General features: G+C 50.6%; 1 protein-coding gene across 4 annotated transcripts; it reads right to left on the bottom strand.

The window, feature by feature from the left end:
* Positions 1–1,467: 1,467 nt before the first annotated feature.
* ALDH3A2 (aldehyde dehydrogenase 3 family member A2) lies at positions 1,468–23,024 on the bottom strand. 4 transcript variants are annotated; one of them, XM_040453074.1, is made up of 12 exons: positions 22,919–23,024; positions 22,631–22,792; positions 20,049–20,280; positions 18,425–18,510; positions 16,629–16,837; positions 14,901–15,018; positions 12,928–13,069; positions 10,766–10,932; positions 9,042–9,141; positions 4,976–5,211; positions 3,739–3,862; positions 1,468–1,701 (listed from the first exon to the last, which is right to left on the bottom strand). In XM_040453074.1, the coding sequence occupies exons 2-11, from the start codon at positions 22,781–22,783 to the stop codon at positions 3,785–3,787; spliced, it is 1,521 nt and encodes a 506-aa protein (XP_040309008.1). In that variant the 5' UTR covers positions 22,784–22,792; positions 22,919–23,024; the 3' UTR covers positions 1,468–1,701; positions 3,739–3,784. The 4 variants fall into 4 exon arrangements, with proteins under 4 accessions (XP_040309008.1, XP_040309010.1, XP_040309011.1 ...); XM_040453076.1 differs by having other exon boundaries at positions 22,928–22,995; XM_040453077.1 differs by lacking the exon at positions 3,739–3,862.
* Positions 23,025–26,201: the final 3,177 nt, after the last annotated feature.

Here is a 26,201-nt window from a genome sequence, read left to right as displayed (position 1 = left end):
CAGAGCCCGACGCGGGGCTCGAACTCACGGACCGGGAGATCGTGACCTGGCTGAAGTCGGACGCTTAACCGACTGCGCCACCCAGGCGCCCCAATCCTGACATCTTAAACTAGCCTAGTGATTGACACTGCATCCTGTGATGAAGACAGTGAACTTCAGACAGCCTCCCTGGGACAGATTCATTCAAGGCAGCTGGTTACACGTTCTCTAAAGTGAATTACATTCTCTCACGTGGCGGGGGGGGGGGGGGCACCGTAGCCAGGAGTCACCAATGCTTGGCAGGGAGGCTGCACTCCACAGGGCTCCTTCCCACCCTGGCTGAAGTCCCTCAGGTCTCAGCCATGCTCAGGAGATCCCCTGCCTGTGTCCTCTGTCCCCTTCTCTTCCAGCGGGACACCGTGGCTTACACAGTCCTCCAAATGTTCCACCGTCAGCCCCCCTGAGGCTCTCAAGCTCCACAGTCCAGAATATCCAAGGCCTCTGGCCCGTGACAGGAAATGGCTTTCCACGTTAAGTCCAGAAGGCTGAATTTATTCAAAAAGGGATCGGTCTGAAGTTTAAAAAAGTGAAATTTCTTTGCATTGTGCTACGGAAATAAGAAACTTAAAAGATCTGTCCTTGAAGATCCACTGACTTGAAACTTTTAAGATCCTGAGAGGTGGTTTTTTTTTTTTTTTTTTTTTCCCAACATTTATTTATTTTTGAAAGAGCATGAGTTGGGGAGGAACAGAGAGGGAGACACAGAATGTAAAGTAGGCTCCAGGCTCTGAGCTGTCAGCACAGGGCCCGACACGGGGCTCGAACTCACAAACTGCGAAATTGTGACCTGTGCTGCAGTCAGACGCCCAACCGACTGAGCCACCCAGGTGCCCCTGAGAATAAGTGTTGTTGTAAGTAATTTTATTACAGCATAATAAAAGTGCCAGTTAGGTTTTATAAGATGCAGAATTCTACAACTCCTGCCCAGTAAGAATGACGGGTGATACTTGCATGGAAATTGGCAACTGTCTTCCCTGGAAGCCCTGGGATCTGTGGGAAGTCTTGCATGGCGTTAGTTACAGAAGGCATCTGCGGATGGCCACAAAAGACTGTCACAAACCAAATACAAGAGAGGGTGGAGAATGGACGGGACCACCACCCAGTGGGTGAGGGACAGGGACCTCCCCCCATCCCCAACACACAGATCCGGTGCCTCAAACCTCAGGCAGGGCTGGGAAGATCTTTCCTCACCTCTGTGGGCTACAGAGGGCTGTTGATAACCCCGGGCAGGGAGGAGCCCCCTGGAAGCTTCACAGAGTGATGGCGGAAGGTGGGGGGGTGGGGGGGTCCTGTGTCCCATGAACTGGAGTAAGAAGTCACTCAACAGGTTCAGAGACTCCTTTTACATCTCCCTGGGAGTCAGCCTAGTACCTTCTCCGCCCCCACCCCACCCCCCACCGCGAGCTGAGGAACACAACGTAAAAGACGTTCTCTGAGTGTACCCCCACAGTGGGGGAAGGCTGGGGGGGGGGTGTCAGATGAAACGGGAAGTTTTATTAATGGTGAGTGGCAATGACTTGCAGGCTTGATTAGGGTGCATTTGCATATTTCCTTCCTATTTTTGGCAGGATTTTAAAATGGTTCGTTAACTGTTTAAGAGAGGCATAATTCAGTACAGGCAACTAGGAGGTTGAACAGGATCTTTCTTCAGTAGTATCCCGCCTAGAGAGAGGAGAAAGGAAGCCAGGTTACTCTGCTGCTGCTTTAAAACCCCCACGCAACCGGCCCTGGAACACAAACTCAGTATCGGGACTCTATCAAATGCCTGCTATTTTAAGAGATGCTTGAATGTGCTGTATACAAAAGGTCCCTGTGTCCCTAAGAAGGTAAACGCAGTCTGGGCTGATAAAAGATTAGGGCCTTCCCTGCAAAGCGACAGTAACAAGGTGGCGACGGAGGCAGTGTTGTCTGTTATCAGTGAGACGACAGCGGGGTTGACACAGGAGTGGAAAACACTCATTTACTATCCTCCTGTTGTGCGTGGGGAGCTGAAGTCTCTACGTGAAGTCTGGAAATGGATCAACACTTTCGTTTCTGAAGTCCAAAGCAGTATCGAATAGAATCCATACCTACTGAGCCCGGACGAGTTCTGGCAGCCATCTCAAGAGTCTGTCGTAGTTCATTTTCAAGGGCCTGATGACATCTATCAATTTTAAACCTTCCATGCTTTTCAACGTTTTAACACCCATACCTCCTGCAAGGCTTTTGGTGGCTTAAGCTTTATAGGAACTTTATTTTGTGTAGACGTGTAGACACACACACACACACACACACACACACACACACACACCTTTTAAATGTTTTCGGAACACTCCTTTCCACTCTGAGACTGACCTGTTCCCTTTAGACTAATAATCACTACTTTCAATCTCCCATTTAAAAACGTTCCAAGACCATCCTCACTGTGGTAAAGAGAGTTAATGAAATCACATCCAAGCGTGTAACAGAATCACAAAGTGCAGAAAAGCCGTTTCAGAAAAAAATGACTGCAGTTGCAATAAATAAAGACTCCTCCAACAAAAGCACAATCTGAGCTTAGAATCACTTACTTAAAATAAGAGGTGATTTGGGAAAGAGGACAGAGAGGCTCAGAGAGAAGCAGCGAAGAGGGAAAGCCAGATCCTGAGCGGTCTCACACTGAATCCAAAGCGGTGTGGACCACGGACACGTCAGCCCACGGTAATGGGAACTGAGGGGCGCCCTGGGAGATCGCTGTAGGCTGCCCTTGTCCTAGAGACGAGTAAGCCAAGCGAGGCCCCAAGGCGGGCTCAGAAAAGGCCTTGCTCAGAGTCAGAAATCTGTTGATCTCAGAACCAGGAATTAAAGCCACATTTTCTTGTTACCAGGGTCCATGTTTTTACCCACTGCTGCCTCTCTAGATCGTATCAGAGAGAGGCTTGTCCGCCAAACCCTTTTGGGAGTTCACACGGGCCACCCGGCCTGCCCCCGCCGGCCTGGCCCAGCGCGCTGCGGCAGTGGGAACCTTCCTGGGTTAGAGGGGGAGCACAGTCAGCCTCCGAATTTGCCACGGCGCTACGAAGTTCCATCCCCAGGCAGAAGGTGTGTGTCAGGCTGGGGACTGATGTCCTGGGATCAGAGATGACAGGCAGGTAAGGGCCAGAGAGCCGAGCACACCTGAGACCTCAGGACGATGCGGAGGAAGGAACAGAAAGCCTCCCAGCTGCACACAAGGTTTTGATTCGCTCAGTCTGCCACCATGAATTCTAAAGCCAGACTTCTTGTTAAACACCGAAACAGCGCAGAACCAAATGGGACTCGGAGAGTTTTAGAAGATAAGCCTCAAATTATAAAACAGAGCGTTCACTGTGTCCGTGTGCTTCTTATAGATCTGAGCTGGTCAGTGGGCACGTCCTCTGGGAGAGCTGAGTAGATGGGGAGGAGCGGGGAGGAGCTCACGTGACTCCTCTTCTAGAAACGATGCATGCTTCGTCTGGACCTAGCCGGGCCACGTTACCTCCACACGTTTTTTAAGATCCCCGCGAACCACCCCCGCCCTTTCAACGGTACGGGTAAGTTTTGATGCCCTGAGATGCTGGGCCAGGCTCCAAAATGTCTGGAGACAGAGAGGTGAAACACTGGTTCGATAACCCCTAAGCCTGTAGCTATACAGAAACCACTAGAAGAAAACATACCCCCGCCTGGCCCACTTTACAGAGAGAGAAAACAAGCAGTTCCTACCTCACTCTTAACAGACAGAGCTGGGTCCTGAGTTCTGCGGCTCTCATCACTGCTTACTGGACGACAGAGTCTGAACTGCCAGAAATATCAACAGGGCCTTTCTCCTCAGCACAGCTTGGTATTTCTGAGAAAACCCAAACGATTTCAAATGCAACTGGTATTTCCAGTTCCACCAAAGCTGTGACACTCGTTTAAGACAAGCCAACCCCCTTTTTGACCTTGAAACAAAAACACAGACGTGAACAAGCCACCTTCTATTCAGCGCTCGAATCTCGCCCCTTTTCCGAGGCTGCTGACCACGAGTGTTGCCGCTATTTTCAACGCATCTCGTCAGCGGGCTGGCCGGGGGCTCCAGGGACACGGTCGCCCTGCCCTACTCCACCTTAACTTCCAAAATCCTGGCTCTGTTCCCTCAGCCCAAGGATATGCGGACCGCCTCGGGACGCCAGCTCTCAGGAGGGCCGGGTGGTGAGCCCGCGTCTACGATGACTAATCGCCAAAGACAGAACGTATGTGGCAGAGTTAACTTTGGAGGAAACACGTTCCACGCCTCGCTCGCCAAAGTTGTCCTACCACTGCTATTGGCTGCCGTGCAATTCTCTCCTTTGTCTCCACGGCCTGCTGACCCCAGGCACACTCGAGAACACGACTGACACGGACATGCGGGAGGCAGAAGGATCAGAGGGCTGAACAGCTCAGAGTGTGACAAGTTCTACGGGGCCTTAAACTCTTTTTTTTTTTTTTTTTTTATTAATTTATCTTTGAGAGAGACAGAGCACGAGCAGGGGAGGAGCAGAGACAGAGAGACAGAGAGACAGAGTCAGAAACAGGCTCCAGGCTCTGAGCTGTCAGCACAGAGCCTGACGCGGGGCTCAAACTCACGAACTGCGAGATCGTGACCCAAGCCGAAGTCAGACACTCAACCGACTGAGCCACCCAGGCGCCCCTACAGGGCCTTACACTCTTAAACCAGAGGTGGGCACACTTCTGGAATCATTTAGGTTCTGCGAGCCACACAGCCACCTGTCCCAAGGACTCCACTCTCGCTACAACGAGTCAGTGAGGGGTTGTGGCTGTTCCCCTGGCAAGACGGGCCGGCAGGCTGGGAGTTCGCGGACCCTGTCCCAGACTCAAGGTTAATTTAAGAGACGGAGTCGGATTTCTACAATCAGAGGAACTCCTGAGACAGAAGACGCGCATGTGGCAGCCATGTGGGACCAGAGAGGCGGGGACTTACCTTGACAAGCACAGCCGCCACGATGCCCAGGAAAGCAAGTAACAGGAGACCGAGCTTTCCTTTGTTGAAGCGTTTCAGGAGGAAAAATTTGGCCCAATCCACCTTTGACTGGCTGTTGGGAGGGTACCTGAGCTTGTTAGCACCTTCCCTCTTTAAAGTTTTCAGTAAGCAGGGACGTTGATGCGAGAAAGTATCAAAACTATGTTTGCCGTGGTAAGCGCCCATCCCACTGGAACCTGAAAGAGAGGAAGCAAAACAGGCTCCGCTGGAGGTGACACAAGCCACAAGAAAGCCACAAAGCTCCTGCCGCCGGGGATGCCCCCCTCTCGCTTCTCAGCGCGAGTGGCTCTTCCGGGAAATTGCTCCCAGCGCCCCCAGGACCCCCAGCAAGGTGAACCTCCCTGTCAGACAGGCCGCTTTCCGGGGCGCCTGGGTGGCTCAGCCGGTTGAGCGTCCGACTCAGTTTCGGCTCAGGTTATGATGTCGCGGTTCGTGGGGTCGAGCCCGGCGTCGGGCTCTGTGCTGATGGGACAGAGCCCACTTGGGGTTCTCTCTCTTTCCCCCTCTCTCTGTTCCGACCCCGCTCATGCTCTCTCAAAACAAAATAAACATTAACAACAAGACAAAACAGGACGCTTCCCAGGAGTCGAGCCAGGACCTGCCGCTCTCCGGCAGTGGCTCTCCCTGATACCAAAGACCACACTGTGTTCGTTCCCACCACAACCCCACTGTACAAAGTCACCATTGCCCCCAGTTCCAGGCAGGGAAAGGGAGCTTGGCCGGTCGGGTAACCTGCCCAAGGTGCGGAATGCGAAGCCAGAACGCTGAGTCCAGGTCAGCTGGACTCTTCGGCACTGTGTCCTCTCTTCCTTCTGTTCCATGTGGCTCTAGGTACCCACAGCCCTTATTCACCCACTAATGTCCTCAAAGATGCGACAGAGTAACCAAGGCAGGATGACAGGGTTCCGCTGCCGGGTGAGAGATAATACGCAAGCATAAACCTCTGCCTTCTTAAAAAGCCATGCCCTGTGACAGTTTTCACGTCCTTATCGTGGGTGCTGGGTGGCAGCTACGTGCGTATGCCACGAGGGTATAAGGCACGGGCGAACGGGGCCACGAAGCACTTTACTGGTACTTTGCAGGCTGCTGGGACGTCATTTAGGGGCAACCAAAGCTGCGGAGAAGTCTGGCAATATAGGTGAAACGAGATTTTTTTTTTTTTTTTTAATTTTTTTTTTTCAACGTTTATTTATTTTTGGGACAGAGAGAGACAGAGCATGAACGGGCAAGGGGCAGAGAGAGAGGGAGACACAGAATCAGAAACAGGCTCCAGGCTCTGAGCCATCAGCCCAGAGCCCAACGCGGGGCTCGAACTCACGGACCGTGAGATCGTGACCTGGTTGAAGTCGGACGCTTAACCGACTGCGCCACCCAGACGCCCCAAACGAGATGCATTTTTAAGGAAAACTCCAAACTGTCAATATGTTAATAGTGTTTGTGCCTGGGGGGCGCCTGGGGGGCTCAGTCGGTTCAGCATCTGACTCTTGAGTTTTAGCTCAGGTCATGATCTCGCGGTTTGCGACAACACACCGTGTGACATTTTCTCACATCGGTATGCTTGTGCGTCACGAGTTAGTAACTGCATGCTGTTCCAACCTACGAATGCCACCTTAGGGTCTCAGGATTCCACACTTTTTGTGTGATGATTCTGATGTATTTTTGTGCAGTTTCTCATTATTTCCCTAGGGAAGAGGTCTAAGAGTGTAACTGCTGTGTTACAAAGGCTTAGAAAGTGAAATGCTTTTTTCTCCCAATTCTAAAAGTAATACAGGTTTTAAGGGGAAAAGGGCCAAAACAAATAAAACACTACAGAATGGGCATAAACATACAGGCATAAACACTATTTTTTTTTTAAGTTTATTTTGAGAGAGAGAGAGATCGAGCTTGTGGGGGTATGAGTGGGGGAGGGGCAGAGAGAGAGAGAGAGAGAGAGAGAATCCCAAGCAGGATCTGTGAGGCAAGTGCAGAGCTGGATGTGGGACTTGAACTCATGAAACTGTGAGATCAGAGACCTGAGCTGAAACTAAGAGTCGGACGCTTAACCAACTGAGCCACCCAGGCGCCCCAAAGGTTATCTCTAAATAGTGGGGTATGGAAAATCTAAACATTCTTTGGGGTCTTCTCTCTTTTCTTAAGAAGTCTATATTCCTGGGGCTCGGGACATGATCTTGCGGTTCGTGAGTTCAAGCCCCACAAGGGGCTCCGTGCTGACAATGTGGAGCCTCCTTGGGATTCTCTCTCCCTCCCTCTCTCTCTGCCCCCTCCTCCTCTCACTCTGTCTCTCTCTCAAAAATAAATAAATAAACCTAAAAAAAAATTTTAAATTTAAAAATTAAAAAAAAAAGAGAGAAGCCTGTATTCCTTTTGTATTTAACAGGAGGAAGGGTTTGTTTCGTTGTAAAGAAGAGGGTATGATCAATGACACTGGATGCCACGTAGTCAAGTTGGGACTGAACAGACGTCACTCGACTTGCACTCGGGAGGCATCAGTGACTCCGGGTGGAACAATGAGAGTCTTCGGTGGGAACCGGGACCCCGTGGGGCCCTGAGGAACGGGAGACTGGAGTCGGAGTGCATCCTCTAAGAATCTGGGCAGTAAAACTGGAATCACGGCAGCCCCGGTCCTCCAGGCTACCCTTCCTTTCCTTCACCACCTCCCCCTACGACATACTCAATCCATCAGGCAAATCCTGTTGCCCGACTTCCCGGATCCACTCAGCCCCTTTCCCCAACCACCCAAGTCCAAGCCACCACTCTCGCACCAGCCCGGACCCCTGACCCGGCCTCTGCCCACTCGCCCCTCGTGTATGCCGGCCCTGCGCTGGGTACTGCCGATTCCTTCGCCTCCTAGGAAGGGACACGTGGCCTGTGGCGGAAGCAGGCCACGGGAGGAGCTGGCCTCGACTGGGAACAGGTAGTCCTGCTAAAACGAGCCCTTTCATTCCCAGGGACTTCACTTCTGCTCTTACAGAGGGACAGAACACAGCAGAGCTTTCGAGACGGTAGCTTTTGTTGTCTGCTTTTTATTACGAGAGTTCCTATGCGCTCGTTATTTGTGATTCTTCGATGACCTATTAGAGAGGCCTACCACCTACCTCCTGAAGGAAAGATACAGAGTTGAGCCGTCATCTCTGGCATCAAAGAGGCAGGCAGGTCACAGCCCAAAGGGCATGTGTCCACGGAGCTTCACTGGGACTACTTCCTGCCCGTCTTCTCTAGAACACACGACATCTCGTGCTCTTCTCAAATCACGAGACAATTTGAGGAGAGGCTAGTCCCCACACCAGGGGCTTGGGGAGCAGTGCAGGTGGGGACTGAGGACTACTTAATGCCACCCTGAGCAGACAGCAAACGGACATCAGAAACCCCAGAATGCTGCCTGCCCTTGGCATTCTGAACCTGTCATTCACAACCTCATCTTGAAAAAGACAGATGGAGGGGCGCCTGGGTGGCTCAGTCGGTTAAGCGTCCGACTTTGGCTCAGGTCATGATGTCGCCATCCAGGAGTTCGAGCCCCGCGTCGGGCTCTGTGCTGACAGCTCGGAGCCCGGAGCCTGCTTTGGATTCTGTGTCTCCCTCTCCCTCTGTCCCTCCCCCATTCTCTCTCTCTCTCTCTCTCTCTCTCTCTCAAAAATAAATAAAAACACTAAAAAAATTTTTTTAATTTAAATAAACATTAAAAAAAAAAAAAAAGACAGGGGAACCTTATCAATTAATTTGAGACCTGACTTCCAGCCAAAAAAAAAAATCCCCTAAGTCTAGGGAAAGGACAATAACTGAGTAAGAACCAACATACAAGTAAGTCGACAAAAGGAGTAGAACAGTTCCAGACTGTGGTGAGTGCTAAGGATGGAAAGTGGGTGACAGGACACACAGTCACCCCTCAGCAGGGGGCCTGGCAGGGTAGCGTCCCTCAGGAGAACACCATCGAGTGGGGACCCCAGACCGCCTGGGCAGATGATTCGATTTGCAATCTACGCCATGGAGGGCAGAGAGCAACACTCACCCACTCCTCCAAAGGGTAAAGAAGTGAGCGTGAAGTGCATGATAACGTCGTTGGCCGTGACGCCACCGCTGGACGTGCTGTCAATCATCCGTCTGATGAGCTGTGGAAAAGAACAAAGGCTCCGGGTCAGCAGCATATGGGGGACCTGCACTTGCTGACTTCACGCGCTGGCACGACTACTCGGGTTTGGGACACTGTGCCAAACGTTCCATAAGATGTAAACAACTTAACGGGCTGTTCAATTTAGCAAACGTGTGATCAGTATCTTAACTTCTTAGATGCACGTCTCGTCCTTCGAGGGAGGCAGCACTGAACCAGTCCTGCTCACTCCATCACTGCCCAGAGCAGGACTACCCGATGGAGCCACAAAAGTCTTCGTTTAGAAGGGACAGTCCGGGGGCGCCCGGGTGGCTCAGTTGGTTAAGCGGCCGACTCTTAATTTCGGCCTGGGTCGTGATCTCACGGTTCGTGGGTTCAGGCCCTGCGTCGGGCTCTGTGCTCACAGCGTGGAGCCTGCTTCGGATCCTGTCTCCCTCTCCCTGTCCCTCCCCTCCCTTCAAAGATAAATAAATTAAAAAAAAAAAAAAATGAAAAAAAAGAAAGGACCGTTCAGACTACATATCTGGTTGTTAAACACTGGTAAGATTTCCCTATCTCTATTCTAAATCATGGCATACAATTAATAGATGCTGTTCAGTTTTTGGGAATTGCAAAGAGCTGACATTCTAGTTTTGAGAACTGCAAAGAGCTGACATTCTAGTTTTGAAGAAATGGTTGGCCTGAGACCAGAACAGGCACGATGACACCTGACTGGGAAATTTCGCCTCGCTGCCTAGGTGAAACTCACCAACAAGTGCTTGAGAGTTCTAGAATGAATGTCACAATGGCCTGTACCCGGACCGGCAGACTTTCTGCTTCAAGGTTCCTATCCACGTTACCTACGGTCCTTTAAAACGTCATGACCGTCGTCGATAACCCATTTTGTATTGAGCCCCATGCATCTGATCTCACTTCACAAAGCTTCATCTCCGCGGCACAGCAGGCTCTAGAAGCTGCCATGAGAGGCTCTCCTGAAAACGTGTGGTCTGTGAACTCCTCAGACCTTGACCGATCCCCATCTCCCCTTTCTAGATTTCCCTCTTCTCCAGAGGGCTCGAACCTACTTGCCCACCTTGAGGCCACTGTCCCTCTGCAAGAGCCAGTCCCCTTCCAATGCAAACGAACAGGCCCCGCAGCAAAGCGGCTGCCCAGTGCCTTGCCCTGGCTAGGGTATGACGCGCTCCCTGGGCTGGTATGGTTCCGTCGCTCGAACAACAAAGGGATACCGCTGGAAAGACGAAGTGTGAGGTTTTGCAACCATTTCCACGGCCGCGCCAGAGATCGTGGCGCCACATGGCCCACTTCAGTGGCTTCGAATGCCGTCGGGGTGAGAGACAAAGCTCTTACACAGGAAAGCCCTGTGGGTTAACGGCAGAACACGCAAGTCTTCCAATTCCAGGGGAGATGTTTGCGAGTCAAAGAACTTGTGACATAACCCTGAAGACTCCTGCTGAACCCCAGGGAGTATAGGAAAGGTTACAGCAACAACCCCAGAGCCTCATTACCCAAGACGGCAAGCTGCGACAAAGCCTCACTTGGTGGAAACCATCGCTGCTTTGTGGCAAAGAAGGGACACGGTCCGCGGTGGCGGCTTCTGCCAGGGAGCCGTTCCCCGCAAAGTTTACCTTCTCGTTATGAGAAAAGACGTAGAAGGCCAGAGGCTTTTCACGGTTGTTTATGAACTTTATGGCTTCATCGGCATTCCGCACAGGCACTATTGGAAGAATTGGTCCGAAAATTTCTTCCTGCATCACCTTGGTTTCGGGATCGACGTCGGTAAGGATCGTTGGTGCTGAGAAAAGAAATGCGCAAAATGAAATCCTAAAGTAGAAGACAGGAATGCCAAACTCTCATCCTCCGTTTGTTTCGCTGGGTCACCTATCCATCCCCTTCCCACTCCTGCCCAAGTATTAGCTATTGAGAAAAGAGTCCCGAGGACGCACGTGGATGAACCGTGCATGTGTCTCCGAGCGTGTGCATCGGGGGATCCCCAGGCAAACCGAGAGAAAGATCCACACGCCTGAGTATATTCATACTTAACCCTGTTCATAGCCATATTCCTATGTACCAGGAGGTTACGTTTCCACCTTTCTGTGGACAGGTCTTTTTGGGAGTGTAGACAGCCCCTCTGTGGATCAAATCAACACCACTTCTTAATTCAAGCGCTTTCACGCATATGATCTCGTTGACCTTATTTCAACTCCGTTAGAGAGGTTAGGAGAAGGTACTTAAAATGGCCAAGGCTCCCTTAGTTCAGTGTTCTATCCGCTGTGGGGAAGGGGCGCAAGGAGGGAGAGCAACATGGATGCTGACGAAGCTTTGCAGAGTGTCCGGGCGTCCGCACCAGGTCAGTCCCCACCGAACAGGGCTCCAAAAGACGCTGTAAACAAGCTGGGTCGCCAATGAAAAGGGAAGACGCTCGACAATGACAAGCTTGCCCTCTTCGCTTCCCCCTAATTTCCTGCCAGGATATCCTGGCGATGCGGCAGAAGACGGCTGTCGCCAGCACCTTCCAGGGGGACCTATGCGGCTACCCCAAACCCACTGCCCGCCGCTGCCCGGGCTCAGAGAACCGTTTCGGTTTGGGTGTCTATACTCTCCACATAGCCATGTGCTCACGTAAGGTGACCCTGACGTCAGGTCAGGGGGAGGATCCTAAACTGGTTGAGCGAATCACAATAGACCTTTCCTCCTGCCACGGATTGGCCTGGGAGTGGGCAAAAGCAATGGCTGATGGGAGAACAGAAAGATGAAAGAATTGGGGGTTTTGAGGCCATTACTGGGCCACCAAATGAACAGGCCAGAAGCGCCTTGGGATGGCTCATGACCAGAGAATGTACTTTTCCTTATTGTTTTAAGCCCTTTAAGGTTTTAGGGTTTTCTGGTGACGTGCAGCATCCGACCTGCTAAGAAGGGATAAGTAAAGCTATTTGGGGCAGCTTTTTTTTTTTTTTTTTTTTGCCAAGTAAGTGTCTCCGTAATCCCCATCATCTTATGCTATTTTAGAGCAACATGTTTAAAATTCAATAGCAATGGGGCGCCTGGGTAGCTCAGTCGGTTAAGCGTCCGACTTCAGCTCAGGTCACGATCTCACAGTTCTTGAGTTCGAGTCCTGCATCGGGCTCTGCGCTGACAGCTCAGAGACGGGAGCCTGCTTCGGAGTCTCTCTCTCCCTCTGTCTCTGCCCCTCCCCCACTTGTGCTCTGAATTTCTCAAAAATAAACATTAAAAATCAATTAAAAATAAAAGTCAACAACAAGACATATTCATGGCAAAGAATAAAAGAACACAAAAACAGAGTACGCAAGTAATAAGGTCCAGCACAACAGATCAACACGTTATTTCTGCACTTGATCTTAGCCAACAGGCTGAGAAAGCGATTCAACACGTTATTTCTGGAAGAGAACCGCGACTGGTTACTTGTAAAATTGCAGTTAAGTGATTTCCTTCCTTGTGCTATTGTTTTCCCAGCCAGAGTCCAGAAATAATCACACGGAGTTTCTATTTTGCTTCTCAGGGTTGTTAGGTTACAGGTTGTAGGGAGGAAAACAAACCAACAGAAAAACAGATGAAACGTGTAGAGGCAAAAAGCCAGTGCACCACAGGTGGTGTTATTTATAAAGACGTAAAACCCTCTTGAAATGGGTTAGGAAGCAGTATACCAGACCACAGTCTATAATCTTTGGTCGAACGTTATGTATCTAAGGGCTTATTTAGTATGGGTAAAGAGCGTCAATAAAAACCATCAAACTGCACGTCCCCACAGCAAAAGGTGAATTTCCATTACCTATATAGCGTGTGGCCTCGTCGGTCTCGCCACCAAAGGCTATCTTTTGTCCTTCAAGCAAACTCTGTATCCTCTTAAAATGGCGAAGATTGATGATCCTTTCATAATCAGGGGATTCTTTTATATTTTCTCCATAAAATTCCTATTGAAAACAACAGCATTTAATTGCCACAAAAGACCCATGTGTCAATTTCCTTAATAACTATAAAACCCGCTCATGCCCCCAAAACTGATCTGGGGGGCCTGATCTGATATCCTCACCCTCCTCCCTCAAGTAATAGTGTCTAAGCTTTCTGGCAGGTCAAGGACACGTGCACAGACCTAGGACTCTCCATAGTTTGGGGGCTTCATGGTGATCCCTCGCAGACCCCCGGGGGGCTGTCCCGGGGGATGAATGTGGGTGTAGGGGGAGGTCTGGCTCTGAGTCAGGGCCACCCTTTCGTTTACAATGCGACTGCGGCCGCCCTCCTCCTGCTTATTGTAACAGAAACCCGTGGCCTGCTGCAAAGCCTAAACTATTTACTATTTAGCGCTTTACGGAAAAAAGTTTGCCGAACTTCCTGCTACTGCACTATTTTACATCTTCTCTGGACTGGTATTGCCAGCAGTCACAGGTGCCAGGAAAACGAAATCCTATGATCGGCACCAATTACGTAAAACAAACACAAAATTACTGAATTGCCACATCACTTCGAGGCTTTGTGAACGCTCTCGATGTGCTCTCCAATCACAGCAAGCGTTCACCCACCCTCCAACCAAATGCCCTCAAGGCTGGGTGACAGCCTGCTGGTGCGAGTTCCTGTGCCCCAACTCCGGAGCCACCAATGATGCTGTTAACGCTGGCTGTGCCTGAGGGTCACGTCGAGACCCCAGACCAACTGAGTCACAGTCTTTGCAAGGTGAGGAGCAGAAACTTTTCGTTGATTAAATGGCTCCCTGGTGAACCTCAGTTACGAACCGCTTAAGAATACAAAGCCCGCAAGGCAGGCAGAGGGGAGATCTTTCTTATTCCTCTGAAACCGAGTTCATTTCCATCCTCAGCTAAGCACGTCTTCAATCTCCAAGGGCTTTCTGTGCCATAGGTATCCTGAACCCCACACTGCCGCCCCACATTCCATGTTCTCCTTGTCTGGCCCCATCTCCAGTCCTAGCTCTCACATCCAATTCCCCCATCAACACCTTCCACCCCTCGTGCCTGGATCACCATTCTTCTTCTAAACTTCCCAGCATATACGCTCTCCATTGCCTGATCGTGTGTGTTACCCTTCAGTGTTCCTGATCCTTCCAGTGCTCAGTTAGCATCTGTTGAGTGAACAATGACTGTGCCAGTAATTTCTTCCACTCAGGGGGCTTAACGACCCCTTCCGACGGGTGAGCTCAGTCACCCCAACCCTTGCTTCCAATCCAAATCCTACATTTCTTTGATGCTTAGCTCAGGTCACTACCATGCAGCATTCCCTGATTCCCTCGATAGAGAGCTTGAGTTTCAACACCTCGAAAGACTGATAACCAAGTCAAGAGTATTCTGCCAACAGGTACTGGATAAACTCTCCCCTCTAAACTACTGGTCTTCCTACGCCCCCTCACGCACAAGAACGGATAACCTTAATCAGCAATGACCAATATGCCGAAGGACCTCTGGGTGCACTTCAAAGAACTGGCAACGTTCTCTCAAAACCACGAAACACAGTTATTTACTCTTTTTTTCAAAGCACGTGCCACAGCTAACCCGTGGTTTCGTCAACAAAACTAGGCAGTTGATGTGGGTTAAATGCCAACTTAACCTGGCTACTAGCAGACCCTTCTGTGAAAGGTGCACGGGGCGTTTTTAATAAGCCCACAAATGAATGCAGCCACATGTGCTACGGGAATTTCCATGGGAGGAGGGGAAACAGGGGTGCTGCCTGCACAGAGCTGATTTGACTCCATTATCTTAACAAAACCAATGAGATCAGATGTGTTAAAACACAAACCTTCACGGTTTCCTTAATCTTCTGCACAATTTGATTCTGGAGGGATGGTTCGCAGAGAACGTAGTCAGGAGCAATGCAGGTCTGACCACAATTCATGTACTTCCCCCATGCTATGCGCCTGGGGGGAGGTGGAGAAACCAGAACATCCATAAAATCCAGCCTACTATTCATTTGACACACTTTTGTGTTGTTTGAGTATTTTGCAGCTAGCATGCACTCACAGATTTACTTAATACTCTTTATAAAGAATCAAAATGCTGGGGCGCCTGGGTGGCTCAGTCGGTTGAGCATCTGACTTTGGCTCAGGTCATGATCTTGTGGTGGGTGAGTTCAAGCCCCGCATCGGGCTCTGTGCGGACAGCTCAGAGCCTGGAGCCTGCTTCGGATTCTGGGTCTCCCTCTCTCTCTCTGCCCCTCCCCTGCTCTCACTCTGTCTCTCTCTCAAAAATAAATTAACATTAAAAAAAATTTAGAGAATGAAAATGTTGTAAAGCTCATCTCTAAATCAGTTGGTTGGAACTTAGAATGCATTTTCCAACTGACACAGAACATTCTACGGAGGAAGGGAATTCTCGTGCCAGCTCATGGGAAACAGCACTTTACGAGCAGTGACGCCACGGCGCCTGCTTCCAGAAAAGAAAGCCCCCCCGCACCCTCCTTTTCTCCCACTTCAGCCAAGGGGACAGCAGGGATGACAGGAGTTCCACACAGACTCCACTTCTGGTTGTGGCTCTAAATGCTGTGGCAAGATGTTCAGGTACAGGCAGGACAACAGCCAGCCTCCAAGACACCCGCATCTCTGTGGAGGCCCCTCCCCACTTTGGAAAGCTGTGCCCAGACATGGATCAAAACCTTCACTGGGGGGGCCTCATGTTCTGGCAAGGAGACTTCTATTTACAAAGCCAACCTGGACGCGGCCTGATTGCCTACGAACCGTCCTTGCCCATCTCTGAAGGGGAGAAAAGAGCCACACCACCCCAAACATGCAGTCTGTTCTAGGTCTGGGTGCTCCCTGGTAGATGAACCTGATTTAGCAGAGAGAATCTGCAACCTTTTGTTTTCTGGTTCCCAGCCTGACAAGATGGTATTCCTTTTTTCTCTGTTTTGAGAGAGAGAGAGAGAGAGAGAGAGAGAGAGAACATGTCCAAGTGGGAGAGAGGGCAGAGAAAGAGGGGGAGAAAGAATCCCAAGCAGGCTCTATGCTGTCAGCGCAGAGCCCTGCATGGGGCTCGATCCCACGACCGTGAGACCGTGACCTGAGGCAAAATCCAGAGTTAGACGCTTAACCGACTGAGCCACCCAGGCGCCCCTGCACGATGTTACTCTCAGTTAAAACAGGAGTCTGAGTAATCCTGAGTTTGTCAACAAAGGGACTCGTTAAAGAGGTCAACAACCTTTCTTTTGGGAATTTAAGGATTTTATTAGGTACACACGAGACTTCATCTACTTCCTGGATCATCTGCCAGCAAAACAGTTAAATCTCCTGCCACAGCCAGACAAAACTTTTTTCCTAACTCCTAAGGACAACCACGCGACGTCCAGAAACGCTGCTCTTCTGGCAGTGGCACCAGAGTCAGCTTGGGAACAAGTCCCAGCGCCCTTGAGGACGTCAACCGCCGTAGGCTCATGACGTCTCTCAGAGCTGGGGGGCCCAGGGTCTCAGTGCCAAGAGGATCCATCAACCCGTCAGGTTGTCGGGAACCCCCCGGGGTAACCAGACAGCCTCACCTGCAGGCGACGTCCAGGTCACAGTCTCTGTCCACGTAACACGGACTCTTCCCTCCTAGTTCAAGAGTCACAGGGGTCAGGTGCTTGGCGGCGGCCTCCATGACGATTTTTCCCACCGCCGTGCTTCCCGTATAGAGAATGTGGTCAAATCGCTGCTTCAGCAGCTCTGTGGTTTCCTCCACGCCACCATTGATAACGACATACAGGTCCTTCAAGAAGGAGAAACGCAAGCACTTGTGTGGGTACGTTAACCCTATCCTCGGACGAGCAATTTCTTCAGCATAAACCTGTCGCCTTCGGAGACCGCCCCCTGTGAGGACAAGACGAGGGAACGGACAGAGGACAAGTGGAGAACACAGTCCGATGGCATCTGAGAACCATCAACCTGCGGTGGAACTGACCAGAGAGTCCACTGTTTTCCACCTGAGCTCAGCAGGGTAGACGCCAAAGAGAGCCAACAGTTGGATTCGACCAGGGAAACGCATGAGATGCGGGCTGTGCAACCTCAAGATTTTGGTGAAGAGTCTGCCGTCAGAGACCGCAGGACAGGTCCCGGATGAATGTCTTAACCTGAACGTTCTCGCCCGACCAACAGTGCAGGGCTTAGCCCGTGGCAGGAACCAAGTAAAGGTCCGCTGAATGAGGGGCGTGCGAAGCAGCGGCGGGGGAGAGCACTCACTTTTGAAGTCAGATCTGGACCGCACCTGGGCTCCATCACTCACTAGCTCGTGTGACCCTGGGCAACCTGCTGAACACCTCTGAGCCTCAGTTTCCTCACTTGTTACCGGGGAGAAGTCACACAGCTTTGGACCGAGCCCTTACGTGCACTGTGCTGTTATTAAGAGCTATTGTGAAAGAGAGTATCTGACATAACAGCAGCCGGGGGAGAAATGACAGAGAACGGATGGCCAGGAACGAACACAGACTCACATACTCAAAAGATTCTGAGATACGGCCCTAAAACGAAAGGTGGCTTGTGGGGGCGCCTGGGGAGCTCAGTTGGTTAAGCGTCCGACTCTTGATTTCAGCTCAGGTCACGATCTCACGGTTTGTGAGTTCGAGCCCTGCATCAGGCTCTGCAGTGGCAGCACACAGCCTGCTTGGGATTCTCTCTCTCCCTCTCTCTCTCTGCCCCTCTCCCTGCCTGTGCTGGCTTACTCTCAAAACAAATAATTCTTTTCTTCTTTTTAAAGGTGGTGGGGCGTCTGGGTGGCTCAGTCGGTTAAGCGTCCGACTCCAGCTCAGGTCGTGATCTCACAGCCCTTGAGTTTGAGCCCCGAGTCAGGTTCTAAGCCTGCTTCGGATTCTGTGTCTCCCTCTCTCTCTCTGCCCCTCCCCTGCTGGTGCTCTGTCCCTGTCTCTCAAAAATGAATAAACATTTTTTAAAAATGTTTTTCTTAAATAAATTAATTAATTAATAATTTTTAACAAAAAATTTTTTTTTAATTTTTTTAATGTTTAGATGTATTTATTTTGAGAGAGGGAGAGGGGGAGAGAGAGAATCCCAAGCAGCCTCCACACCCAGCACAGAGCTTGGTGCAGAGCTCGAACCCACGAACCTCGAAATCGACCTGAGCAGAAATCAAGAGTCAAAGGCTTAACAGACTGAGCCACCCAGGTGGCCCTGCAGCTCTGACATTTTGAAGCTGCCTTTCCGTGAGAGCTGGACGAGGGCTCCTCTCCACAGTGATTCCACGTCGACGGGCATCCATGACACGTGCCAGCAGGAAGATCCGATGTGCAACCCCCCCCACCCCGTGAGCAGACACATTGAAGGTGGGTCAAGACAACGTTACCTGGTCTAAATACTGTGGCAGGAGTTTGGCCAAGACCGTGGCTGTTTTTTCACATAGTTCAGAAGGCTTGATAATGACAGCATTTCCTAAACAAGGCAAAAAAGGCAGAACAGCACCATTTAATACCCGAGTAACCTTAATACCTATGAAAACGGTGCCCGTGGGAGGCGGGGAGGGGGATCCAGGCTAGGTGCTGAGTTGGCCTCCAAATCTGCTGTTCCTCAGTGAGTACGTCTGACTTCCTCAGATGCAAACGCCTTGGTTCTCATTCCCTTCACGTCACTGACGACGGGCTCCACCATCCTCCCTGACTGCTCCAGCTCTTCTCTCGGTTTCCTCCCCCTCTCACGACTAGACTTTCCTGTTTGCCTTGGAATTATTGGGCAAACAGGCCTCATCAATTAAAGCTGTCACTCCGGATCCAGCTGAAGTGAGAAAGCAACCTCTTGGCATCTGCTGTATACTCAAGCCAGCAATACTTCCGGGGCCCATATCTGAATGAGGAAACTGATCAGACTGAATCCGATGGTTCATCCGAGGCCACGGCCGGCCGGCAACTGAAACCACTGGAACTCCAAACTCATGGGCCCATCAACTCACGACTTTAGAACCTCACAGGTTCACTTTCCGGGTATTAAGAAACGAAACAAAACAAAACAAAAAACAGTCACCATGCAAATCTCTGGAGCCCATTTAAAAAATAATAACAAGGGGCGCCTGGGTGGCGCAGTCGGTTAAGCGTCCGACTTCAGCCAGGTCACGATCTCGCGGTCCGTGAGTTCGAGCCCCGCGTCAGGCTCTGGGCTGATGGCTCGGAGCCTGGAGCCTGTTTCCGATTCTGTGTCTCCCTCTCTCTCTGCCCCTCCCCCGTTCATGCTCTGTCTCTCTCTGTCCCAAAAATAAATAAACGTTGAAAAAAAAAATGTTTTTTAAATAAAAAATAATAACAAAAGGGTGCCTGGCTGGCTCAGTCGATAGAGTGTGCAACTCTTGATCTTGGGGTTGTTGAGCCTGAGCCCCAAGTTGGGTGTAGCGATTACTTAAAAAAAAATTCCTTCAGGGCACCTGGGTGGCTCAGTCAGTTAAGCGTCGACTTTGGCTCAGGTCATGATCTCATGTTTCGTGAGTTCGAGCCCCACATCAGGCTCTGTGCTGACAGCTCAGAGCCTGGAGCCTGTTTCAGATTCTGTCTCCCTCTCTCTGCCCCGCCCCCTCTCGCACTCTGTGTGTCTGTCTCTCTCTCTCAAACGTAAATAAACATTTAAAAAAAAATTTATTTTTAAGTCTTAAAAATAATAAAATCCTTTTGTACAACATGGCTCATCTCAGCCCGGAGAGACCCAATAATACCCAATCCCAAACAGCCCAGGGCTGTTTCCACCTCACGGGAGGACCTGCCTGCTCTCCCACCTTGAGAGTTGTAATTTCACTTTAAGAAACTGTTTGAAACTTGCTAAGAAATATATTGATACTATTTTCTAATTCTCGGTTCACTGCTGGTGTAAACAAAGGCAAACCACCAAAGCAAACACGTGTATTCAATTGGACCCTATCCTTAATTCACAACCCACGTGAGAGGATGAGCCCGTCCCCAAGGTCATGAAGAGAGAAACTGATGCCAGACCTGCCGCAATGGCTCCTATCAGAGGCTGAATGGTGAGAACGAAAGGGTAGTTCCAGGCTCCGATAATCAGTACGACTCCCAGGGGCTCTGAGTGAATGTAGGCCTCATCCAGCATGGTGAACAGATTCTTCTTAGCTGGCTTAGCAGCGACCCATTCAGGAAGATTCTCCAGCACGAGATCAAGTTCTCCAAGAACGGTAATGACCTCCTGACTGTATGCATTGAGTTCACTCTGTTATAAGAGGATCACAGTTAATCTTGCCCGAGCAAGACACACCCGGCCGTGAAGAGCTAGGCCAGATACACCTGCTGTGACAAATGGCATTATCAGACTAGCTGGTTTGCCATTCAGATCCCTTTCGTAACCTTCAGGGTCTGAGGATTTGCTAACTCCCTCACGAATATATTCAATCCCTCTAAATCCTGCTTTACTGATCCAAGCCTTTTAAAGTCAGGATTAAACACTGTCTCATTCAGAAACATTTCCATGATCAATATGAGCCTGCCTTGATCAACCTTCATAAACCAATTATGCTTCTGATGTATATCTTGGTATTATACCCTTAGACACTGATTTATAACCGTACTCACATTGTATCTGTGTTTGTTCTGTCTACCAAATTGAAATCCCTCAAGGGCAAGGAACTTCTGTATATTTCTTCAGTAGTCCTACATATATACATACGTAAGTATCTCATGCTTACAGAAAGACTGACTGATCCTTTCTGAAATCTTAATTACGTCACCTTGTTTATTTGCCATCACAGGCTCCTCTCTCTGTCAAAAGTCCTAGAAAGGAAATTTTATATAGTTACTGTTGTTACTGCTACTCCTGATGTCACTACCCCTCAAAATAATCTTTGGGGGGAAAGATCTTTGGGGGAAGTGAGAGAGACCCACAGAGCCAGAGCATGGTCTGGCTGTCCCTAGAATTCGTTAAAACGTAAAAACAAAATGAAAACAGTATTAGAAAATATAGACTGATATATCTGCACCCTAAAGGCTACTCCAAACCTTGCAACTCAAAGAGTGGTTCCGGGTCTTCTCGTTGAAGATGGCAGAGGAGGATCCTGAGGTCTAACTCCTCCCATGGACACTCCCTGGCTACAAGTGCATATACAGTAACTGTCTGAGAATGACCTAAGGACCCACAGGACACGTCGTCCACAGCTAAAGTCCTAAAGAAAAAAGCAACACGGAGAGGGGTAGGAGGGGCAGAGATGCGGTCCAGACGGAACCCACACCCTGGCACCGGGCCCCACAAACAACAAGGATATCACAGGTATGAAGATCCTCCCTGAAAAGGGAGGGCTTCAAGCTGCACATCAGGTGTCCTCGCCCTGGGAACCTGCACCAGCAAGAGGGGCCTCTATAATAACTCAGGCTTTAAAGATCAGCGGGACTTAACTGGGATGGGGTTAGTTAACAACCGCAGGGCTACAGGAAACTCAGCTCTTATACTGCCAGCATGCAAACTCACTCCCTCTGAGACCCAGCACAGAGGTAGCAGTCTGGAAAGCGCCTGGGCCAAACATGACAGAGATTTATGAGCTAATCTTAGGGTTTGTATGCTATTAAAAACAGAAATACCACAACATCCAGGAATTCCACTTCTGGGTATTTAGCTGAAGAAAATGAAAACACGAACTCAAAAAGATCCGCGCATCCCTGTGTTCACTGCATTAGTTACAACAGCCACATCATGAAAGTGACCTAAGTGTCTGGTAGATGAATGGATAAAGGAAATGTGGCATATACACACACACATATGTATTTATTATGGAGTGCTACTCAGCCATAAAAAAAAAAAAACATGAAATCTTGCCATTTGTGACAATATGGATGGACCTAGAGAATATTATGCTAAATGAAATAAGCTGTACTGTGCACCTGTGTTGTACCCCAAACTAATATATTGTACAGCAACTAAACTGCAATTAAAAAACAGTAAAATTTTAAAAAAGGGTAGTTCCCAAACAGGAAGCATGGTATCACCTGGGAGCTTGTTAAGACTCTCAGGTGCCCTCCAAGACCTGCTGAACCATAACTTACATCTTAACAAGATCCCCAAGTGACTCATCAAGACACTGGAGTTTGAGGAACACTGGCCTAACACAAAGTCAAGGAGGAAAATTTTAGTGCAACAACGACAGCCGAAAAACCTCTGTCTACGAAAGAAATCGTAAAAAGACAAAAACAAATAGACCCGAGGAAAAACATAAACAACGTACTAAGCTGACAAATTACCAAAATCCACACTACACAAAAGATTCGTACAAATAACAAAGCAAAGAACCATAAATGCAACAGAAAAACGGGCAAAAATATAAAAGGCAATTCACAAAAGAGCAACAGAGGCCAGAAGACACATGTGTCTTTATTTCTCTGTATCTGCAAGGTAAGAAGATCGGGAAAGTCCATGGAAATTTGCCTTATCACGACTGCTGGAGACAATACTCCCACAGTGCTTGCATAATCAAAAATAAATTAAAAAAAAAAAAAAAAAGGGCAGCAAAAGCACCGGTGGAATGCGGTTCCCCAGAGGTAGGCGGGTGTCCTGGCTCCGCCCGCGGGGCGCGTACCTTGCACAGGTCGGCGGCGATGGCCTCCAGGATGTCCTTCTCGCGCTCCTGCACCATCCTGCGCAGGGCCTCAAGCTGCTGCAGCCGGAACCTCAGGGGGCGCGACCGGCCGGACGCGAACGCGTCGCGAACCCGCTGGATCTTGCTGTCCATGGCCTTGTCCTAAGGGGAAAGCGGAGGTCGGGCAGCGCCGCGGGGGCGTGGCGGGCCGGAGGGATGCAGCGGCTGGCGGGCGCCGTCCCCCTCCCCGCCCACCCGGCGACCCTCTGCGACGGCCCGGAGCCCTACCTCGCTCACCCGCCCGCCGGCTCGCTCGCTCCGCCGCGTTCTCCGCACCCGCCGCGTCCCACTGCCCAACAGCGGCCGGACGGGGCTGGGCTGGACCCGCCGCCGCGCGCCGATTGGCTGACGCGCCCCCACGTGACCTCGGCGGGCCGGACGCCGCTCCGGGGATCCAGCCCGGGGGGGGGGGGGGGGGGGCTGCGGCCGCCGGGGGCCGGGGGAGGGGTGGGGCGTCGGGGTGCGCGTGCTGGCGAGGTGGCTTCAGACGGGGGACGGGGAGTGGCCGGGAAGTGGGCCGAGACGCGGAGGGCGAGGGGCTGGGCGCCCGAGAGAGCCCGGCGCGGGGCAGGAAGCTCCCCGACAGCCGGCGGAACGCGGCCCACGGGCCCCGGCGCTTTCGCCATCGCTTTTCCCTCCCGCCTCCATTTTGTGGCTCTCAGAGGTGGCCGAGGGGACAGAGGCGGGGGCGTCCGGCGCCGCGCAATGCCGGGCCCGGCCTCTCGGCGTCCGTGGAGAGCGGGCGCCAGCACCCCGCGCGCCGCCTTAGCGCTCTGGGCCCCGAGGCCGCCGCCGGGGGAGGTGGCGCAGCACCCTCGTCCTCGGCCCTCGCTGTTCGCTGCCCGACTGCGAGCTGCGAGGACGGGTTGGCAGAAGGCCCTCCGACGAACGTCCCCAGAGGGCAGGAAGCCAGGACCTCATCCAAGCTGGTGCTGGCCGTGCAGCCGTCCAGTTCGCCGGCGCTGTGCAAACGTCATCATCGCCCATCCCCTAAGAGCAATGTCCCTCGGCTGCTTATCAGCCGCCAGCCACCTTCCCGTTTTTTCCGTTCTCCTCTGCGGCCGATCTCCCCAGAGAGGGAACCCACGCCACCCAGTGTGCCTCCCCACCGGCTGGGTGCCAAATCCAATGTGTAATCCTCAGGTCCCTTCTCGTTCTGCTCAGCGACGGCTGGCACAACCGAGCATGCCCATCTTCTGGAGACCCTGGCTTGGCTTGTTTTCCGTCTCCCTGCATTGTGCTGGTTTTCTTTTCACCTTCCTGGCTGAGCCGTCTGGGTTTTTGTTTTGTTTTGTTGTTGTTTTGGTTTTTTTGCTGAGCCAGTCCTTGGACTTCTTCCCTTTCCAGAGTTCCAACTTCCTCCTCTAAGCCCATGGATGGTCATCTGAGGCTTTCATTCCATCTCTGGTCCCACCCTCTCCTCCAGACCCGAATGGCTGCGTTCAGCTACATCCTGTTCGTCTCTATGAATGTATAAAGGGCATCTTCAGTCAACTTTAATTGGAACTTTCCATTTACCCTCATCCACCAAGCAAATACAGTGCACATCCCCCTCTAGTGTTCCCTGTCTCATAAATGGTACACCCTTTAGCCCGTTTCCTGGGGCCAGAGTCCTTGCAATCATTCTCGAGTCCTCTTTGACCCTGTCTGCCAAAAATATGTTGACTCCAACCACTTTTACCCTAGTCCAAGCCATATCATGTCACCTGCATCATGTATTTAGCACCAGCATCCTCCTGGGTTCCCTGCTTCCACTCTTGATTCTTGGTATAGATGTGATTTCTCGTGTCTACATTTGCCCATTTATACTGCACTGCAGGGGCCCAGAGTGTATGAAAATCTGTTCCCCTGAAAATTCCCTCTGCCTGAAATAAAGTAGAGTGCTTTCTCTCTCTCCGTGACTAGACCCTTACTGAGACACTTGGCTACATACAGCCTTTTCTCCACCGAGCGGTTCACGATCCTTTCAGAAGGTGTCTTGACCGTGTTAACTTCCTGCTCAAAACTTTCTAACGGCTTACCGTGACGTTTAGAGTAAAATCCAAACTCACGGCTACATTCTACGATCCCTGTGTGCTCTGGCTTCTGGCCTCTTCTCCAGCCTCACTGTGGAGGATTCTCTCATTTAATGGGAGTGGATTCCTCACTGTCCACGGAACACGAAGCACTTCCCCACCCCGGGGCTTTTCCGGCCTGCTGGTTTCCTTGCCTGGAGTGCTCAGCTAACTTTCTCCCTTAATTTAATCTCTGCTTAAAAGTTACCTCCTTAGGGGCGCCTGGGTGGCTCAGTCGGTTGAGCATCCGACTTCAGCTCAGGTCACGATCTCATGGTCCGCGAGTTCGAGCCCCGCGTCGGGCTCGGGGCGGATGGCTCGGAGCCTGGGGCCTGCTTCCGATTCTGTGTCTCCCTCTCTCTCTGCCCCTCCCCCCGTTCATGCTGTCTCTCTCTCTGTCTCAAAAATAAAATAAAACGTGAAAAAAAAATTAAAAAAAAAGTTACCTCCTTAAAGAAGCCTTCACTGACCACCATGTCTAAAATAGCAGGCTATACTTCCCTGTCCCTTATCCTGTTTTAGTTTATGTCTGTTGTCCCCCCTGGAATGTCTTACAAAGTCAGAGACTTTGTCTTTCGTGCTCGCAGTAATATTAGCGTCTAGTGTAGAGCATGGCCATGAGTTGGTATTCAATAAACATTCATTGAATGGATGAAGGACACACTGTGAAATACTCTAGTCTCTGTGTCTTGGCAACGTCCACATTTGCGACTTTCTCAACAGCTTGTAAAAATTGGGGCTTATTTAGAGGCGCCTGGGTAGCTCGGTTAAGTATCTGACTCTTGATCTCCGCTCAGGGCATGATCTCTGGGTTCGTGGGATCGAGCCCCGCATCGGGCTCTGTGCTGTGTGGAGCCCGCTTGGGATTCTCTCTCTCCCTCTCTCTCTCTCTGCCCACTCCCCTCCTCTCTCTCAAAATCAATAAACTTGAAGAAAATGGAAGCTTATTGATAGAGATTTGTAGGGAAGGAAGAAAGTTGACATGACCATCAAACTCTTCTCCTCTACTTCTCCCTTGCCTTGTTTTGGCAAAAACAAAAGAAACAAAGAAAGGAAAAAAGGGGGAGGAAGAGATACCATGGTTAAAGGGGAGATCGCAGGTGAGCAGGCTTCTTACATTCAGGGAAAAGCTATAGTCTCTTAACACACACCAAGTCTTTAAACCAACTCCATAGCTAACACAGTTGCTTGTGAATAGGAGGCCAACCATCTAATGTCAATATTTAGAATTGTGGAGCAATGTTTGAATTAGCTCAAAGTTCACCACAGAGTATACCCGACTATCTTTTTGATCATATCTGAGTGGCCATTTTTAAACTCTCAGCTAGTGATCTTTACGTAAGGGACTAGGTAAGCCGAAATGCAAATCTTGCCACGGTTCAAAAAAATGCAAATAAAGAACATTAATTCCACCATGAAAATAGAATGGGAACCAGTAGCATCTAAGGCAAATTCAT

This window comes from Herpailurus yagouaroundi, unplaced genomic scaffold (genome assembly GCF_014898765.1).
Source record: "Herpailurus yagouaroundi ecotype Mexico unplaced genomic scaffold, PumYag 208, whole genome shotgun sequence".
NCBI classification, from domain to species: Eukaryota; Metazoa; Chordata; class Mammalia; order Carnivora; family Felidae; genus Herpailurus; species Herpailurus yagouaroundi.
Note: the sequence above shows the minus strand (reverse complement) of the source record. Positions and strands in the feature narration are given on the sequence as shown.

Bases quoted from the DNA above. Each gene is read 5' to 3' on its own strand.
- ALDH3A2 (XM_040453074.1), bottom strand. From the start codon at position 22,783: ATGGACAGCAAGATCCAGCGGGTTCGCGACGCGTTCGCGTCCGGCCGG. The intron at 18,511-20,048 runs GTCTGGCATCAG...TGCCTTGTTTAG, and splicing joins GATAGGAGCCATTGCGGCAG to GAAATGCTGTCATTATCAAG. The intron at 10,933-12,927 runs GTAATGGAAATT...TTCTTTTCTCAG, and splicing joins CGAGGCCACACGCTATATAG to CACCAACGATCCTTACCGAC.